Below are 20,993 nucleotides of genomic sequence, written 5' to 3'. Positions count from 1 at the left end.
ATTGTGTTTTCCTGTACCTACAATTTTTAAACAGACTTTTTTTTTTTGAGGAAGAGTAGTAATTCACAAAGTGCTGATTCACTTTCAAAAGCAAATTAATTATATAGTGTTGATCTATCTATTTTATTTCCACTGGGAGAATGTGTATATTACACATATAATACAAATAATACGGAAGGTGACAAAATTTGACTCAAATGACATTGAAATTTATATTAAGAAAGCAAAGGCGACTTAAGGACTCATATATTAAGGAAAAGCATTTAACTATAAATAAGACATAAGTAGCCTGACCTTTGACCATTGCTTTTCTTCCTGTAGAGGCCAAACTTCAAAGTATTTTCTCCAGAGGCTTTGGTAAAAAGACGTTAGAAAGAAAGGAAATGGATTTTGAACAGGGTTTTGACAAATGATAGTCAGTTGTCTTAGAGGACAAGGCAGGTGAGATTTTCAGGCAGGGGATGCGGCAGGAAATTGTACACACAGACAGGATTATTATAAAGGAATAAAAATGGCTCAAGAGAATATATGTCTGGGTTCACTGAAATGAGAACTAGGAGGAAATGAAAATGGCTGGAAGCAGGCAGGGTGTGCTTAAGAAGTTTTTGAGTTGAGAACTCTTTGAATTTCACAGGAAAGACAGAGAGCCGGTCAAAGACAAGTGAAGAGTGGTGATTGCTGCAGCCTACACAGTGAGATAGGAAAAGGGTATTTGGCAACAGTCTGTGACTACACTGGCTGGATCAATACACAAAGCAAGCAATCAAAACACAATGGATACATTTGGCTGTTGAAATAGACAGCGAGAAAGAAGGTTGTGATACTGTTAAAGAAAAATATGAAGGGATTTATCAAAAAGCCTAGATATATAAAAGAAAAAGAGCTGAATAGAATACATACTTAGATGAACCATGAAGAACTGTAAGATATATAAGATTATTCTCATCAAATCTAACAATCAAACCAATGCAATGTTCTTACTGGTGTATCAGTTGTTAATAATATGAAAACTACCATTTCTAAAAACCATAGTATATAACAATTGTGGACTTTACTATGTGGCAATATTTTACTGTATGGTTTGTATATGATAATTTACCTTTTTAATCTTACTGTTATTACCATTCTCTGTCATTTTCTAGATTAGGACAAAAAACTTAGGTGTCTAAATTACTAGCTCAGTGATCTGAAACTAGTAAGTAATACCATGATAATTTCCTTCAATCCTCAAAGTTACAGAATATAATCACTACAGCAAACATTTCTCTTATCTAAAAGATAAAATAAAGTTTGCACCCATATAAAATCACCTGCAGAAAAATATTTTCTTGATCCATCCTCTAACATTTTAATCACTTGTGAAGTGTGGACAATATTGACAAGGAGATTTACCCTGCCTGGAAATTTTATGAGCATTCTGTTTCACTTCTGTCTTAACTCCTTAATACAGTGTAAAGTGGTGTGAGAACTTAGTCTGCCTTGGATATATCTAATGTGCCAACTTGCTCCCATAGCCTCATCATCAATTATTCCTGTCATCTGTCCTAAATGATTCTGCTAGTTTACCTTGCACCTATTGAGTTGTGCCTTGAAAGCAAGGCCTTCACCATGCTAGGACATTTTGAGTCTCATATTCTACCCAGTCCATACTCACTTCTTTATCTAAATTATAGAACAGTATCTTTAAAACACACTCAAGGAGTAACACATTTAAGTTCTTCTCAATGGAAAGAATGTATTATTTGATTAGAGGTACCATAGCTTCAGTAACACAGCAGTGCCAAAAATAAGGAGAAGAACGGGTTATTTAAATGTACAGTGAGGTCAAATATAAGCCAATAAAAACTACCTTTCTAGGGGTTGGGGATTTAGCTCAGTGGTAGAGTGCTTGCCTAACAAGCACAAGGCCCTGGGTTCGGTCCCCAGCTCCGGAAAAAAAAAAAACAAAAAACAAAAAAAACAAAAAAAAAAAAAAAAAACCCTACCTTTCTACTTTCCCTGCACCAACACAGAACTTTTATGATAAACAGTGCTAATAGCTTCCTTTAATGCTATTACTTAAACAGAAGCACATAAGCAGAGAATAGTCTCAAAGCAGCTGCTAATCAATTACCTTTGCTTGCGCTTTCCACATGCTCCAGCTCTTCAGGAAATTTTAGGATATCCCGGTGTTGTTCATCACAAATTTCAGCAAGAAAATGCAAAAGAGTTGTTTTTTGATCTGCTGATTTTGTGTCTTTGATCTGGAAAAAAAAACAAGATTGTTTTTTAGCAACATAGGTATTTTTCCTTTTTTTAATCTTTATTAACTTGAGTATTTCTTATATACATTTCGATTGTTATTCCCCTTCCCGGTTTCCAGGCCAAAATCCCCCTTAACCCCTCTTCCCGGTTTCCAGGTCAAAGTCCTCCTAGCCCTTCCCCCTTCCCTTCTATATGGGCTTCCCCTCCCCATCCTCCCCCCATTACCACCCTCCCCGAAACAATCTCTTTCACTAGGGATTCAGTCTTAGCAGGACCAAGGGCTTCCCCTTCCACTGGTGCTCTTACTAGGCTATTCATTGCTACCTATGAGGTTGGAGACCAGGGTCAGTCCATGCATAGTCTTTGGGTAGTGGCTTAGTCCCTGGAAGCTCTGGTTGGTTGGCATTATTGTTCATATGGGGTCTCAAGCCCCTTCAAGCTCTTTCAGTCCTTTCTCTGATTCCACCAACCGGGGTTCTGTTCGCAGTTCAGTGAATTGCTGCTGGCATTCGCTTATGTATTTGCTGTATTCTGGCTGTGTCTCTCAGGAGAGATCTACATCCGGTTCCTGTCGGCCTGCACTTCTTTGCTTCGTCTGTCTTATCTAGTTTGGTGACTGTATACGTTTGGGACACATGTGGGGCAGGCTCTGAATGGGTGTTCCTTCTGCCTCTCTTCTAAACTTTGCCTCCCTATTCCCTGCCAAGGGTATTCTTGTTCCCCTTTTAAAGAAACAGTGAAGCGTTCGCATTTCGGTCATCCTTCTTGAGTTTCAAGTGTTGTGTGCATCTAGGGTAATTCAAGAATTTGGACTAATAGCCACTTATCAATGAGTGCATACCATGTGTGTTTCTCTGTGATTGGGTTACCTCACTTAGGATGATATTTTCCAGTTCCATCCATTTGCCTATGAATTTCATAAAGACATTGATTTTGATACCTGAGTAATATTCCATTGTGGATATGTAAAACATTTTCTGTATCCATTCCTCTGTTGAAGGGCATCTGGGTTCTTTCCAGCTTTTGGCTATTACAAATAAGGCTGCTATGAACATAGTGGAGCATGTGTCTTTGTTATAGGTTCGGGCATATTGGTATAGCTGGGTCCTCAGGGAGTTCAATATCCAATTTTCTGAGGAACATCTAGACTGATTTCCAGAATGGTTGTACCAGTCTGCAATCCCACCAACAATGGAGGAGTGTTCCTCTTTCTCCGCATCCTTGCCAGCATCTGCTGTCACCTGAGTTTTTGATCTTAGCCATTCTCACTGGTGTGAGGTGAAATCTCAGGGTTGTTTTGATTTGCATTTCCCTTATGACTAAAGATGTTGAACATTTCTTTAGGTGCTTCTCAGCATTCGGCATTCCTCAGCTGTGAATTCTTTGTTTAGCTCCGAACCCTATTTTTTAATAGGGTTATTTTTCTCCCTGCAGTCTAACTTCTTGAGTTCTTTGTATATTTTGGATATAAGCCGTCTATTTGTTGTAGAATTGGTAAAGATCTTTTCCCAATCTGTTGGTTGTCGTTTTGTCCTAACAACAGTGTCCTTTGCCTTACAGAAGCTTTGCAGTTTTATGAGATCCCATTAGTCGATTCTTGATCTTAGAGCATAAGCCATTGGTGTTTTGTTCAGGAAATTTTTTCCAGTGCCCATGTGTTCCAGATGCTTCCCTAGTTTTTCTTCTATTAGTTTGAGTGTATCAGGTTTGATGTGGAGGTCCTTGATCCACTTGGACTTAAGCTTTGTACAGGGTGATAAGCATGGATCAATCTGCATTCTTCTACATGTTTACCTCTAGTTGAACCAGCACCATTTGCTGAAAATGCTATCTTTTTTCCATTTGATGGTTTTGGCTTCTTTGTCAAAAATCAAGTGACCATAGGTGTGTGGGTTCATTTCTGGGTCTTCAATTCTATTCCACTGGTCTATCTGTCTGTCTCTGTACCAATACCACGCAGTTTTTATCACTATTGCTCTGTAATACTGCTTGAGTTCAGGGATAGTGATTTCCCCGGAAGTCCTTTTATTGTTGAGGATAGTTTTAGCTATCCCGGGTTTTGATTTTTTTTTTGTTTTTTTTGTTTTTTTTTTGTTATTCCACATGAATTTGGAAATTGTTCTGTCTAAACTCAATATTCTATAAAAGAGAAATAATACTAATAAAAGTGCCAAATTAAACCCTAATCTATATTTTCAAAAATGTCTGAATCTTTACAGCAAAATGAACTATTTTTTAATAAACACAAACACAAATTTAAGTATTTCTAGTAATAGTACCAGTGAATGTGTGTTGATGTTAACAACACTCTGTTCTTTGAATTAGTATAAATATGTATTCTTGAGATCTTCATTCATTTGTGAGATTAAATTCATTACTAGATATATCATGTTCTACACTCCTTTATTTGCACATTCCGTAAGAAAAAATCATAAAGTTGTTTCATACATAATTATAAATGAAAATCACACTGCAGAATCATGGAAACATAAGAGAATTTATTAGTTATTTGCTTAACATTGTTCATTTTTTGAGAGACACTAGAAAAAGGGTGGCATTAATAGGGTAATAACAATGTTTAAAGAATAGACAAGAACAATTTAGATGGCTCTAATGTTTTCATTTTTATATCTCTTATGCTAGACTCAGTTGCAAATGAAATCAAGGATTTACTTAGAAACAATGCATAAATACAATACAAAGTATCATTTTTTGAGTTTATTGAATGTTTTAATTCTATAATCCTTACATGATTGGTTTATCCAGAGGTGCTCATACTTACTTGGGATTTTTAACTCTAAGGATTTTTCGATTTAGAATAAATATGTATTCTTCACAAACAGGTTTAGGAAAGGCTGCAGAGGATACTTAAGTAAATTATAAAATGAGTTAATTCTTACCGTTTTTGTGACTAAAGATAAAAACGAAACATAGCATTTATTAAATCAGGTTGTAGCAAATATGTTCCATGTTAAACTTTGTATTGGATATTTACACCCTCATGATCTGAACAAACATAAACAACATGAGCCTAAAGGTTCCAAATAACCAAATGGCCCCAAGAGTAATAATGTTCCAGTGTCATCATTGTTTCTTGGAGCACCTCGAAAAATACAGAATTTCATTTAATGAAAATATTTAAAATGCTGAAATCATGCTCATTCACCAAACACATTTTAGCATTACAAGGTTGAATCCTACAATACAAGGACAAGCTGTAAGAACAAAAAGCAACAGGAACCTCAAGGGCAGTTTATCTTAAGTAAAGCTAGCAGCTATGGAGGAATCAATGGGAGGCTCTGGTCCCCAAGGAGAACTGTTTAGCTGGGATTACTGCGTTATATGCTCACAAAGTGCATCATTTTTACACTATGTGGGACATTTAAAAAATAATCCCTTACAACTTAACATCTGAGTTCCTAAAATAATAATAATAAAAAACAGGTGCTGAGGTAAATTACAGGAAAATTCCCTTCCTAGCAGCAGGGAAATTGATCTTTTGTTTTGTTTTGTTTTAAGTATGTGGAGACAAATATGTATCAACAAAGAAGAGAAAAAGAAAAGCAAACTCCTACACACTATTCAAGATGCCAAACTGTATATGTATTTTGCAGTTGTTAAAAAATGTACATAGCTAATACTGCAAATAAAAGAAGAAAAGGGGTATTAAATTCCTATGGAAATTTTATTCAGATTTTCTTTTCTTTGTCTTGGCTTTATAGAATTTTACATTAAAAATTTGGGCTTTAGCCTACATTTATAAATTGCTGAATTCACAGATTTGTGTGTGTGTGTGTGTGTGTGTGTGTGTGTGTGTGTGTGTGTGTGTGTGGAGGGAGGCTGTGTGTGTGTGTGTGTGTGTGTGTGTGTGTGTGTGTGTGTGTAATTGGCTATTGTTTGAAGGCATAGGCATAGGCACACATGTGAGGGTGCACTTGAATGTTCAAATGTGTTAAGAACATAAGGCAATGTCTCCTGTCTTCTATTATTTTCCATCTTAAGGAATAGCAAGCTTCCACTAGACTGGGTGGCCAGCATTCATGAGGTCTGCCTCTGCCTCCAATTACTAGGAGGGAGACATGCTAAACTATAGCATTTTTATTTATGTTTGTTTTGTTTTATTTCGTTGCCAAGAGTTTAAATGAGAGTGATCTCTGAGCAGTTTAATCACTGAACACTTTTCTAGCCCCGAAATGTGTTTTCATATTTATTCACTATCAGTTTCACTAACAATATAATTCTGTTATGCAATTTACCATGGTCAATGGTTGAATCTACAAAAAAAAAAATCTTGGCTAAGCAAATATGTTATTATTTCTAATTACATTAATAGGGCTTCTAGGTAGCATATACATATACGTGTGATTATTTAGAACAATAACATTCCTTCAGAGCATGGGCAAATATGGCAATGCCAGTTTGAGAAATATATCCCGTTGCAGTGGGAGACAAACTGTTTACAGTCTATATAACAATATTTGTTTTGGAGATCACCACTGAGTCCTTTTTAATGTCTCAAACTGATAGTAAACAATGACCAAGAGGTGGTCTTTTAAATCTTTCTCTGTATGCATAAACCTTTAGATTCTTTAAAACTGAGTAATATTAAAATACAGTGCAACTTATCTCCCTTAGTGTATGTAGAATTTCTTACTATCATTCATACACTACCCATAGTCTCCTTTGACTCAGTCCATATAGTATTCATTTTCAGCAGAACACAATTGAAAACACTTTCATCAATACAAACATTTATTTAATAATTTGCTCATGTAAGTAGACAAGCTAGATATAATCATCTCTGGAATAAAGGTAATCTAATTTGAATATATATAAAATCATGTTAAAATAATTGGATGAGTTTTTAAGATATAAAATTAATTTCCATTGAAACATGGTTTCTTGCAATCATGTTAAAAATGTATATTAGTCTCAAGTATCTAAACAAGGAAGTAGCTAAGCTAGATCTTGTGTAAGTCTTGAGGCAACTACACTGTAAGCGTTTCAAGGACTGTTTTAGCCAGGAGCACAGTGTCTTTTGGCAACTTTGCCAACATTTCAGCTTATTCCTTTTTGAAACTACACTAAGCACGGACATCTTTTCATGAGCTGCCATGGGAAGGGCCTACTCCATAATCCCCTACTTTGTGCATATTTCCTAACACTAAAAGCAAACTAGTACTTTTATCAAATAGAGTTAGTTTGAAAATCATAGATTTTTATATTATTTCGCTAAGCAGCCTTAGCCAATGTTAATGAAAATAAGAATGAATCATTGCAATAACTGAGAGCTGTCCACTAATCAACCAACCACATATAGAGTAGTTTTAATTGTATTAATTGTTATATAAGAATTATTAAATTAAAGTAAATGAATTCTATTTCTTCAATTTATCATGACATTCAGAAATAGTACATGAATACAAAATGCCCTTGGTACAGCTGTTGCACTTCTTCCAGTGCTAATCCTGTTTAGCTCTTCGTAAAATATGTAAGTAAATAAAATTTAGTACAAAACATGCATAGGAAGTGAAAATAAGTTGAGTGACTTTGTGGCAAATGCCAAGGACTGATGCAGTTATAAAGAGTTGTCAGACAAAGGAGGCAAAAATGAATGCATTTGAGTCACTGTGTAAATTTTTTCAATGAGTAAAAGGAAGTGAAAATAGGAAAGTCAGACCCCATGAGATTTAAGTTGTGCTGACAAAAAATTATGTAACCTGTCAGAAAAAGCTAACTTTAAAGTAAGTTAATTTTAGAAAGAAAAGAGTAGCAATGTGTAAATTAGTGTAAAATAATCTCTGAGAAGGAGGATACGAACAAACATTTTCTCTGTTTCTACTGTAATCCATGCATTACATGCCTATGCGATAGGGAGTTTTGTAAATCTTCAAAATAACCCAATGGATTGGCAGTTTGAATGTGCCTGGCCCAGGGAAATGCACTTGTTGCAGTAGGGATGGCCATGTTGGAAGAAATATCTCTCTGTGGGGATGGGCTTGAAGAAACACTCCTCCTAACTGCCTGGAAGCCAGTCTATTCCTGTTTGCCTTTGGAACAAGATGTAGAACTCTCAGCTCCTCTAGCACAATGTCTGCATGAATGTTGCTGTGCTTCCTGCTATGATGATAGTGGACTGAGCCTTAGAACATATAAGCCACCCCAATTAAATGTTGTCCTTTATTAGAGTTGTCTTGGTCATGGTGTCTCTTCACAGCAATGGAAACCTAACCAAGACAACAGGCAACATAGAGAATATAAGCAGAGTTCACACACTTAATAAAGACAGGTGCCAGAACGCACTCCGTTCACTTATACATATTGAGTTTTAATATTTACTGGGTTTAATAATGTGCTATTGGTTATGGAGAAGGTGTTTGGAAAGGGGGAACCATTATGCAGGAAGCAAGTTCCCTAATAATAATGGGTCTTTTCCAACTTCATTGAGCATAATTAATAAATACCAGCTTTGTTTTTCCATAGAGATTTATACATATTGTTGTTGGACAAGTTATTTCAAACACATAATTTTGTTTATATGCTCAGTATCAATCACCAGATCGTGAACTCCTTATAAATGAGGACTATGATCAGATCAGATTATGTCCCCCTGGAATGTTCAATGAATAAATGCTCCAGACAAGCCAATGATAATTAAGGCTAATTCAATGATTAGAGAAATCTTTGGTGACCTTCAAGTATTGTTTCAGAATACTGCCGAGGACATAAAATTAAATGGAATGGATAGCCAGGAAGAGGAGGTAATGTGTAAGGATAATTTATTCAAAATATTGACTGTGGATAATAGCTGGATAATAGAGGGGGCAGTAGAGCCAGCAGCTGGAAAATGGTGAGGCTAGTGGCAAGTTATTATAATTATCATTCGGAATAAGTTCAGCATAATTAGGCCTGAGGAGAATAGGAATTAAAAGAAATAAAAATAGATAATCAAGAATCCATGGGTCCTATGCTGGGGATACAGCTTATCAGGAGGCTTACACAGCGCTGGGTTCAACTCTCAGTACTTTAAAAATAAAGCAGGAAAATAATTCAGAGGTATTGACTGCATGATAAAATAGAGACCCGTTGATCAGAGCAGTGGACTCATCTATAAAGTAGTTAGAAATTCACATCAACTAAATTAGAAATTGAAGGGTATGCCTTGCTATATCAGAAAAAGTGTGTGTGCTGGAGAAAACCTCCTGGCAATTATGCTGTATTCAGATGTTTGAGAGCTACAATGATAAATAAAATTTCCAGGTCAAGTGATACTCAGGCAATTATCTACAGTTTACCTACAAAATCTTCCAATTTTTAAAATAATAAGTATTATGTTTGATGTGTTTTCAAAGCTTGGTGTCAATTTAAAACTAGAGAATTATCTAGCAATGTGTGGCTACAAAAGGATACATCTAACTGTTCTTGATTAGTTCACATAAAGTGACACTGATCTGTACTATAATTTACCACTTACTGGTACATGAGCACAACAGTCTAACAGTGTGTGCCATGCTGTGAGGGCTTCAGATATACTGCTCCTAAGTATTTAAATCATTTCCCATTTTTCTTTATAATATTCTAAAATTATACATATCCTACATCATACTGAGTCTAGTGTACTGTGTTTAAGTAAAAGCTTAACTCAGAGAATCAAATTTTAAGTTGTGGACAATTGGGCTACCAAGTTGTCCTCAAAAATAACTGGAGTGTTTATATGTTTACATCGGGTTTACATTTCAGGGCAACAAGATTTGCTCTTAGAAGCCCAGTGCCTTAACTCTTAGTCCAAACACAATAGATTATACTTACAGAAAATGCAACCATCCTGTGTCTCTGGAAAACGAATGAGAATAAAATAATAAAGTACCATCCATGGCGTGGTGCAGGCATATGCTGATACTGTGTTACCAGAGTCAGCATTCCAATTTCAGGTGGAAAGGAAATTGTGAGAACGTGTTGTTATATAGGAACAAAACAGTGGGTTTTAAACATCTGCCCCAAGGCAATCTTACAATAACTATAGTGTTGCAGAGAATCTACTTAGCTAACTTCATGAGATTTCTCTTGCACAAATGGCTATAGAGTGTATAGTGATCATAGAGAAAAAATTGAATTGCACATAAAGAGTAAAAGAAAAACAATGGTAAAGCCATAGACATACTCCCTGGTGAAACATTTCTAGATGTATTTAAGGAGGTCTAACATCGAAATGGTGCTAAAACTTAAATGTGGGACCATGCCAATAAACTGCATTAGAAGGGTACCCTTTATACAGATGGCAAGAAGGAACTCAGCTAACTTAACAAACCGTGTATTAATAAACAAAGGCCCACTCTGTGTGAAGAGAGCAGCCCTCACTTACCAACAGGAGCCAATCACACCTAGACTGGATGGATCAACCTGAAGAATAAATGCGACTTCTTTGCAAAGACTGAGTCTCATTTAGTCATTTAAATGAAACCAATTAATCTATCACTATGATCAGATAACTCAACTTTTCTTCTCTTAGTAAAATGATCCCTAATTATGGCTTCTTTTTCCCTATTATATTTATATATTCATGGAACAGTTAATATTTAAACGATCATGAATGCTCCAGTGCATATATCAAAACAACTACTATTGCGTGCCAGTCTTGATACAGCACATGAATTCTAATGTTAGTTTCTTTTATTTAAAAAAATTAAGTCCCCTGTTCTCTGCCAAGGGTTGTTTACAAATTATTGCTTTCTTCAACACCACCACACAGTGCAATAACATTGAGAAAGATAATGTCCTTTTAAGGCTTGCAATTACCATAAAGACATTAGTGCTGCAGCACCAACCAGACAGGTCTAACACATCCTTTTCTGGCTTTATCTCTGAATCTGTCACCAAAACTTGTTTTTCTAAAGGTGCTACATGACCACAGTTGACACTAATTCAGCCAAATGTAATTTATACTGGAAAAGATGTCCTAATTCTTTATGTAGGCTTGATTGTCCCTTTTTACACTCTTGATTTCTGTATTATAATGGCAGTCTCAACAAAAATGGAAAAGATGATATCAATTGTATAAAAAGTCATGCAATTTAAGAGCTTTCCACTTGTTAACTTAATTTATGGTAGCAATCTGTGAAAGCAGAGCTTAAACTTGAAACCATGACAACATTAAATGTAATAAGGATTCATCTCAATTGCCACCTTCAGGCCCAGCAGGGCATTTGTGTTAAGTTTCTCAGAGAAGACAAATTCTGTCCCTACCCTTCTACCCTTGACACACTACTTCTCAGGGTTTTCCTTGTAATCCCACTTATTCAAGGAAAAAGCATTCAAGATGCATTAATCTGAAGTAGCAAGGATTAGTGGTGAAGCAACAGCCATTTGCGCTCATTTCAGAAAGGACACAATGAATTAATGAAACATGGCTGCACTTTACAAACAAAAGCAGGTCTGCTGCGTGGAAGTGCTTTCAGTTAATCAAGCTACCAAACATAGTCTTCTGAGAATAGTTTTAAGAAAATCAAATTATTTTTAAATTGGCACAAAACTAGTCTATAAGCATAAGCATCTCTTGGGTTTTAAATAGCTTCTTCAATAAGGCTTGGTTTATACAAATAATAAAACCACTCAACTTTTATTGTAATGAGCATTTTTACTTAAACCTGTCTATATAAAGTTTGAAAGTAGGTGAAATCAGTTCTTTGTTGTTTTTCCTTGGGCATAGCCTCAAAGAATATTACCATCACTAAGAAATAACAGAGGCAATACTGCAGGTACATGATACCCAGAGACTTTCCATTAGTATATGTGTAAATCTGGTGGTCAACAATACACCTTTGAAAGGCAAAAATCAATAGCACTGAGAAATAAATAGCTGTTTAGGAGTTGCTGACATATATTGATGTCAATAGCTTCCTTCAAGTAATCATTTGCTCATCTTCAATTCTCTACGTAATTCTACAATACAAATATAGTTAATATTAAGTATATACTATTGGGTATTTTTTTCCTTATCACTTTCTGTTTTGCAACTCTGGAAATGACCATTGCTGATATCAGTGATATCCAATTGCCAACAAGGCAGCTGTGAATCCTCTTCTTCATTGTAAGAAATGTGCATTAAAATTTAGTATTTTAAACATTTTAAAGTAGAGTTTAGTGGCACTAACACATTCACATGCATATGCAACACATTCCCCTATAGGTAATCAGAATTTCTTGTCAGCCTATCCCAAAACTTTAAATATGAACATCCTACCCTTTTTGTAACTTTCACATCTCTTCTTTTTACATAATTTATAATATACTTTCATGTCCCTTTGTATAGAGTCACAAATATTATATTTTAAAATGTTACTATGTTTTGGATGTGATGTGGCCTCCTAAAAGGCTCACATGATGTAGAATTGGTCCGCAGATAGTAGCACTTGACAGGTGATTAGAACGTGAGACTATTAACCTCATAATGAGTTATTAGAACTTGAGCATGGCATGAAAGGGTATATCTTATGTGTTTTCCCATCTATTTCCTTTCTGCCATAAGGTGAGTGTCTTTGCTCCACCACACACTCCAGCAATAATATGTCATCTTGGTTCTAGCTAAAAACAACAAAAGTAACACATTTTTATCAAAAACCAGGAAGCTGTGTGTTCCAGTCTATCGTTCTAGTAAGTTGTACTGACTAGGTATTTTGTCACTGCAGTAACAACGTGATGAGATACAAGTGTTCATTGAAACTCAAGAGCAAATTCTTTTCTCCATGCAGTCAGCCTCCAAGTAGTTTACATTTATTTCACTAAACACAAATCCTTCAACCTGAACATTAAATATAAAATGTTTTTGTGCTTGATTCCTTAAACAGGGGTTATGCACAAAATATACTTTTCTAGTTTTTTTTTTATGTTTTGGTAATTTTGTAACATCCGGTTTAATGGAAAATAGTTGGATTCTCACAAACATTTTTATATTTCCTCCTCTGTTATCTCATCCTATACCCACCTTCATACCCTCTACCCCACTTCTCCATCCCCTTTTCCTCAGAGAAGGGGAGGCCCTCCATGGGTACCAAAACACCCTGGTATATCAAGTCACAACTGGACTATGTGCATCCTCACCCACTGACACAAGACGTAAAATAATTATATTTATATTATTGTTTATAATTATATTATTGCTTTGAAAGGGTAGCACCAAATTTTAGAGAAATTTTATGGATTTTTTTATTAAAAACTGACATTTAATTAAGTGGTAGAGGAGAAAAAGAGGATAAATGGAAGTGGATACATGATATACTTTGACTTAAATATGTTACTATGAAAGTCATCACTGTATAAGAGGTGCTGATGAAAATGAGCAAACACTAAATGCAGAAGGTACACAGTAACTTGAAAACGAATTTTAAATATTATAGCGTAAAAAAAAATGTGTAGGGGCTGGGGAGTTGGCTCAGTGGTTAAGATCCTGCTACTCTTTCAGAGGACAAGTTTCATTGTATTTAATTCCAAGTGTCCACATGGTGGCTCACTGCTATTCTTAACTTCTGTTCGAGGTGTTCCAAAGCCCTCTTCTGACTTCTGAAGGTAGCAGCCATGCATGTAGTGCAAACACTTACAAGCAGGCAAACTATTCATATTCATGAAAATAAAAAGAAACATGTATACTCAGATATTGTAATGTAAACAAATGAATCAAAATAACACAGAAAAAGAAAACAAAATGACTAAGGCTTTGTGCTTGCCCTCATGACAGATTTCAGGGAAACTCAAGTTGAAAAGAAAGGTGCAAAGTCCATGTTGAACAAGGGACTGGTATTATCCCTTTCCTTTCCACAGAAATGCGTGTGTTTTAAAGTGTGGAATATCATCTTACAATATTATTTCCTGGTAGTTAGTTACCCAGCATTTATGAACAAAATAATTTATTTATTTATTTATCATGTTTTTAACAGTTTTTTCATATGTGCTGCTGTATCAATTTTTCCCCATATGGCCCTCCTCACAAACATTGTTCCTTCTGTCTGCCATTAACATTACAGTGTTTTATATGTACCATCTAACTCATAAATAAACCAAAAAGTGTGGGAAAATGTTTGATTTTTCTTTTGCCCTGCAAAAATCTTAGCATTGGTTACCACAGAGAATATAAGTTCAATAAATATGGCTATAATTACCAGCATGGAAATGTATTTAAATGGATATAAATAATTCTTAAAGTATCTAAGATAATCACAGGCCTTTATATTGGTATAAACTATAACTTTATAAACTTCTCCCACAGTCATTGGCTCTCCTTATTGAGGTTGTGCAGTACATTCATTTGGAAGGCTTCATTTGACCAGAAAACCAGCTTGTAACATGACTAGTCACATTCAGTCACAGTAGCCATGTTTTATTTTGAACAACAGTTTCAAACAGGGTTTAAATCCCCTTTGAACAGAGCTTTTATAGAATAAAAAGGCATTTGTTTTCAAACTTACTAATTATATTCACTAAATGCTGCTCATGTTGTCGAATTTCCCCCACTGTGAGAATTACAGAATCAGTCATAAGATTAAACTCAGAAAATGACTACAGCAATTCGCAGAATACTAAGCCAGCTGGGTTCATTTAAATCCTCTATGAAAACAGTTTTCATGGTGAACCAAGTAAGACCTACAGCTAGTCCCATAAATCATCACTTCTTGTCTGTTCTGCTGCTGAAAATGTTTGTAACCACTTTGAATAAATGGGAGCTTCATCAAGAAATGTCCTTAAAAATTTCAAAAGTAGAGAATTTTTTTTTGTTAGCTATACTCTTCAGCACAACAATTGTCACTATTACTATCTAGGCATAGTTGTATTACAAATATAGTTATGAAACAATAGTAACTGTCTTTTTGAATTAAATACTTCTTTGATTAAAGAAAAAAACCTGGAGTGCATATCTAGACGGGGGTAGAAATATTTTAATAAAGACATGTTAAGAAAAAAAAAACATGACTTTTAAACAGAATGGACAAGGACTATTAATCTACTCTGAATTCACAAGACACTCATCTCTAAAGAATTTAATAAACTCAAGATTTTAGGATTCAATATTTACACAACAACTTAAACAATACTGTTGTAAATGTCCTAATGTAAAAAGATGTTATTAAATTCTGAGAAAACAAGAAAGTGTTATATTTAAGGTACTAGCAGATTCATTTACACCAGTGAATACAATTGAATATTAAAATTGTGAAAATAGTCTTTATTAAAAAAAGAAAATACTCTTTCAATAAGCTCACAAGGACATGCTTTAGAATCTAAAGTTTTGAGAAAAGAAGGAGAACGGAGAACTAAGCTATGAGCTGCTTTTTTCTTTCCAAAGTTCAAGTCTACAAAATCAACAGAAAAATCTTCTAAGAAGCACATCCCTTCAAAATACAAGAATTTGAAGACATACATAAACACACTTAACACCTGCTATATTTGGCGTCTCTGAAAATTAATCACACAACTAGTCACTGCATACATTTCTCACACTGACCTATTTAGAAAAACTGATTTTAAAACTTGTTCTATGTGGAAGTATTTTTGCAGGAAAAAAATTTCACCTTTTTCTTCTGTTTAAAACTTTATCAAAATGACTTTTTACAATGTTATTTAAGATACAAACTTCATTCCTATATAATTTTGTTAGTCCTTTTTGTATATTGGATTAAATTCATAATCAAAAAACAGGTAAACACTTTGAAGCAAGCATAATACCAATTAGTTTCTTATATTCTCTCTTTCCTCCCACCTTCCCCTTTCCCTTTTTCCAATATACTTCCTCTCCCCTTCCTTTCTTCTTGTTCTGCTACACCACTGCTCTGTTTTGTGAGACAAGGCCTCACTCCATAGGCTAGGCTTCATAATTCACTATTTAGCTCAGGCTAGCCTAAAACTTCTGGGCAATCCTATTGTCTCAGCCTTTCAGATGGTAGTAAGTGACTTTTTTTTTTTTACTTTGATTTTCTGTCAGAGTCTCCCTAAAATGCCGAGGTTTGTTTTCAACTCTTGTAGCTCAGTACATTTTTAAACCCGCTGTCTTCTTTCCTCAAACTATAATGTAGTCTGGATACTAGCCTCTAATGCCAGGTATGCCCCATTTCAATTATCGATACTAAGAAACATCAGTAGGTTACCCTAAATCTACAAAATGTGTAACCACTTAGAAATAGTTGCGTTTATCACTTTAGAAATCATTCATGGCTCTCTTACCCCTCTCGCTCTTTGCTCTTTGCTGCTCTTGCCCCCTTCCCCATCACCCGCCCCCTCCACGTGCCCATGGCCCACAGCCTTTCTGTTCTTCTATTCTCTCATTAAACCTCTCCATGTGGAAAAAAAAGGAAAGAAATCATTCATAAAATCGAAAACTCTTTTGATCAAGTTTCTTTCTACTTTAGGCATCAATTTGCTCAGCAACACTATATCGGGTAAGGAAAGCACATACTCTATGTCTCGGAAATGGGAAAGGAGCATATATTTTCACAGATGGACATTGCTTTCAAGCATATAATACCATATTTATAGGTGAAAAATGTCATGGTGACACAGCCATTTATTTCCAACATTTATATGAGTACAATGAGACAGAAACTCAAAAGTGGGGTTTATTTTCACTTCAATCTTAAATAGTATGAACACAGCAGAGGTAATGGATTATTAATGAGCTGGTAACTAATTATCTTGATCAATGAAGAAATAATATGTCTAAAACGATCTTTTGTCAGTAGCACTGGCTACTGTGCACAAGTCCACACATACAGTAACATAACAGGAATTGATCAACTATAGTAAGAGTGTTTTCATTAAAAAAAATCAAAATTTAACTTTATAAAAACTTTATATTATTTTCAAAGCTTATAGTTTTATTGACTTAATTGATACTGACTTGAGTGATTCCTGCTTTATAATTTCAAATTTTGGATGTTGATTTATATGTGAATACTTGTAGAAAACAAAACTAATGACAGTTTTAATAACTAAGTCTTTTAAAGTATCACCACTAGCATAGTAAAAGAGCAGCAATGCAATATTCTTCTTGCGCTCAAGAGTACTTATTGGTTCTCAAAGATGAGAACCCAATGAAGAAAAGCAATAAAGCAGAATAGGTACAATTAAAATTCAAGCATTCCATAAGTTGAACAAGGGTAACTGTTTAAAACTATCCCCAATATTCTGTTCTTGTGTTCTCTGGTGCTTACTTATTTCAAATTTCTAATTTGGTGACTGCTCTTGCTTCACTGTAGAAAAATAAAATGCAGACAAACCCTTAAAGTGAAATGTTTATGTCCAGTGGCCATGAATTATGAATAAATTGTTTGTTGTGTCATTATATGCTGACATTTTAAACATGACGTGCCATGAATGAATTCCCTTGCATTTGCTGTAGCTCTGAATCTTATATCACAGATTAGAAAAAAAAAGATGTGAAAACACATTGCTGAAAAGAATTCCAAAGGAAGGAAAGTTTAAAGGACTAAGGGAGAGACAGAATCTGGAAGGACAATCTCACATTTCATCCTATTCTATACATGGTCAAGAGTATATAATCGTTCTTTTCATAGGATTTATTTTACACAACCAATTATAAGCCTGTATCATTTATTTCTCAGTAAGCTGTCAAACAAACTTCCTTCAACTCAAGTAATGATAAACATTGATAAGAAAAAATGCATTTAACCGGGCAAAAGAGTCAGAGATAATCCTGAAAATAAGGCAGTGGGCTGAAATATTTATTTGAGTCTGCTGTCATTGAATGATCACTTATAAGTCATTACTCTGCAGAGAAGATTCTCATTTTTAAACTACTGAGAATAATTTTTACCATAAGAGTAGGCTCATTATTATGATAAATGAATGTCAGTAAAGAGAAAGTTACATATTTATATTACAAATTAACTATAAACCTGTATCTAAACCAACTGTTTGGTGTTCATGCAAGCCTAATTGATTGAGAGTTGTATATGCAGCAGACATTGAACATAAAATGTGAAGGAAAGCACCAAAATGAATTTAAAGAGCTCAGTGTTGAGACAGAAAATCAAAGATAAAGTCTCTACATTGAAGACATGTTAGGACATCAGGAGAAAGTCATTATCTCTAGCCAAATCAAGGAGACCTCAAAAGAAACCCTCCAATATCTTTGTCTTAGAAATATGGTTTTCTAATACAAGAGAAAATAATATTCTTTTATTTAAACCAAGCTGGTAGTATTTTATTATGGTACCTATATTGTCTAATACACTGGCTTAAATATTCACCTCTCTGAGGATTATGTTTTTATTTTTTGTTTTTGTGTTTTACTATCATTTTATGCTAAAATTCTAAGATTTTTGATACAATTCACAGGCTTTTGAATAAAAATGATTAGAGACTGTGACTATTTACATGAATTTACATGTCCCTTAAGTAGACTATGTATTCCCTCAGGGTCTCTCCTGGATAATTTACAAATTTTACTGCCACATACAGTGGGTATTTTCTTTGGGGATGTATTGGTGACTAATGAGTTGTGGGCTATTATTTGGGTGAGGGTCATCAAACCAGGGTCCTCTGGAAGAAGACTCAGTGTTCTTAAACACTGAACCATTTTTAAAGACTGGTTGTTCCTTTAAATGTCAACTTCTTTACCATTTCTTCATTTTATGGTTGAGTTATCTCAGATCTTACCAACAAACTCAACTTTTCTCTTGAACAAATCAGATACTCACTGTCTTAGTCCGGGCTTCCATTGCTATGAAGAGACACAGTGCCCAAGGGAAATCTTACAAAGAACATTTAATTAGGGTTTGAGTACGGGTTCAGAGATTTAGTCCATTATATCCAAGGTTGGAAACATGGTAGTGTCCAGGCATATATGGTGTTGGTGAAGGACAGTTCTATATTTTGATCCAACTGAAGCCAGGAGACTTTAATCACTGTCTCAAAGGCAGCTAGAAGGTTCTCAAAACCCACTCCCACAGTGACACACTTCCTCCAACAAGGCCATGCCTACTCCAACAAGGCCACAACAAATAGTGTCACTGCCTGAACCAATCATATTCAAACTGCCATAGTCACTTTTGGTTATAAAGTAGAATTCTAAAGATCCATTTTATATGCCAATACAGATAAATGCATAAAGAATGCTTGGTATTTTTTAATATTTTCAGTATACGTATATTATGTATGCTATTACACACTGAAAAAATTACGAAGAATGCCTGAAGTGCATCCTTGGAATTGCTTAGAATTTCAATGGCTAACAGAGAAGCATAGTCCAATCTTGCATTGTAAGTTCAGCTTCATTTAAATCAGTGGTTCTCAAAGGTTTTAATGCTGTGACCCTTTAATACATTATTTACATTGCTGCTTCATAACTATAATATAGCTACTGTTATGAATCAGAAGTCTGTGACTTCTGATTTGCTTATAAAACACATATGAAAGAGTCATTAGATCTTCAAAGATATCATGGCCCATATGTAGAAAACCACTAATTGAAATGGTTTTTGTGGTAGTAGGGCACACAAAGCATTTTTTATTCGCTATATCTGTTCATGTTACTTGGCATTTTGGTTAACTCATTTGTTTTACTTTTATTCCTAAATACCACAGCAGCAATTTTTTTATCATTACTAACTTGAGTATTTCTTATTTACATTTCGATTGTTATGCCCCTTCCCGGTTTCCGGGCCAACATCCTCCAGCCCTCCCCCTCCCCTTCTCTATGGGTATTCCCCTCTCCATCCTCCCCCATTACTACCCTCCCCCCAACAATCACATTCAATGGGGGTTCAGTCTTGGCAGGACCAAGGGCTTCTCCTTCCACTGGTGCTTTTACTAGGCTATTCATTGCTACCTATGAGGTTGGAGCCCAGGGTCAGTCCATGTATAGTCTTTAGGTAGTGGCTTAGTCCCTGGAATCTCTGGTTGCTTGGCATTGTTGTTCACATGGGATCTGGAGCCCCTTCAAGCTCTTCCAGTCCTTTCTCTGATTCCTTCAATGGGGGTCCCGTTCTCAGTTCAGTGGATTGCTGCTGGCATTCGCCTATGTATTCACAGCAGCAAATTTTAAGCATCCAAATATTTTATGTTATGCATTGAAACACATCTGATAACATTTAATTACTTACATCATGCCTCCTTTTTCAGGAGATGAATATTTTAATATGTTATAGGGGTTCTTGTAAAAAGCAGTAGATGGTAATTTTAAATCGAAGAAAAAGATTTATCATTAGAAAAATTTAGGTGAGAAATGGTATCACTTTTGAAGCATAATCAGTATTTTTCAGAAGGAATTCCCTCTGCAATTTGTTAAAGAAAGAAAATCATTCAAGTAGTCTTTTATAAATCAAGTTTAACAGCAATTCTAGCTAATCTTGTATCAGTGGTAAGTTAATTCCATCTTTTAAAGATTACAGATCTAAGCTAACTATTTCTATGCACTTCAGTAAATTTATGTCATTTCAGACAGTTACATCTACTCAGAATCCTTTGTATTCTAGGAACAACTTTTTATTCCTAAACATTGTGGGAATATTATGCATGTACATGATATTTCTCTTTATCAATGACATGTATTTCCCCCAAAGTATTTCCCAGAAGATAAAAATCCAACTGAAAATGTGGGGGAATATTGTAAAACCTTTACTTCTTTTTCTTTTAGAACACCTATTACTACATGATAGTATTTCCCCCAAGACGATTTTTTATTTTATTTGAAGTTGGCAAAAATCTTTGTGCTAAATCCTTTGAGCATACCTCTAGTGATAGAT

General features: G+C 34.9%; 1 protein-coding gene across 6 annotated transcripts in view; it reads right to left on the bottom strand.

Annotated features, from left to right (window-relative positions):
* The window catches only part of Diaph2 (diaphanous-related formin 2), an 827,546-nt gene that overhangs the window by 421,983 nt on the left and 384,570 nt on the right, over window positions 1–20,993 (bottom strand). For 5 of the 6 annotated variants that reach the window (XM_039100253.2, XM_063280011.1, XM_039100252.2 and 2 more), the window contains one exon: window positions 2,114–2,243. In XM_039100253.2, coding sequence (XP_038956181.1) covers window positions 2,114–2,243 — 130 coding nt within the window. Of the gene's footprint in view, window positions 1–2,113; window positions 2,244–18,424; window positions 20,267–20,993 lie in introns of those variants that run through there. The other variant, XM_063280012.1, reaches the window with a different exon arrangement.

Source organism: Rattus norvegicus, chromosome X, assembly GCF_036323735.1.
Source record: "Rattus norvegicus strain BN/NHsdMcwi chromosome X, GRCr8, whole genome shotgun sequence".
NCBI lineage: Eukaryota > Metazoa > Chordata > Mammalia > Rodentia > Muridae > Rattus > Rattus norvegicus.
Note: the sequence above shows the minus strand (reverse complement) of the source record. Positions and strands in the feature narration are given on the sequence as shown.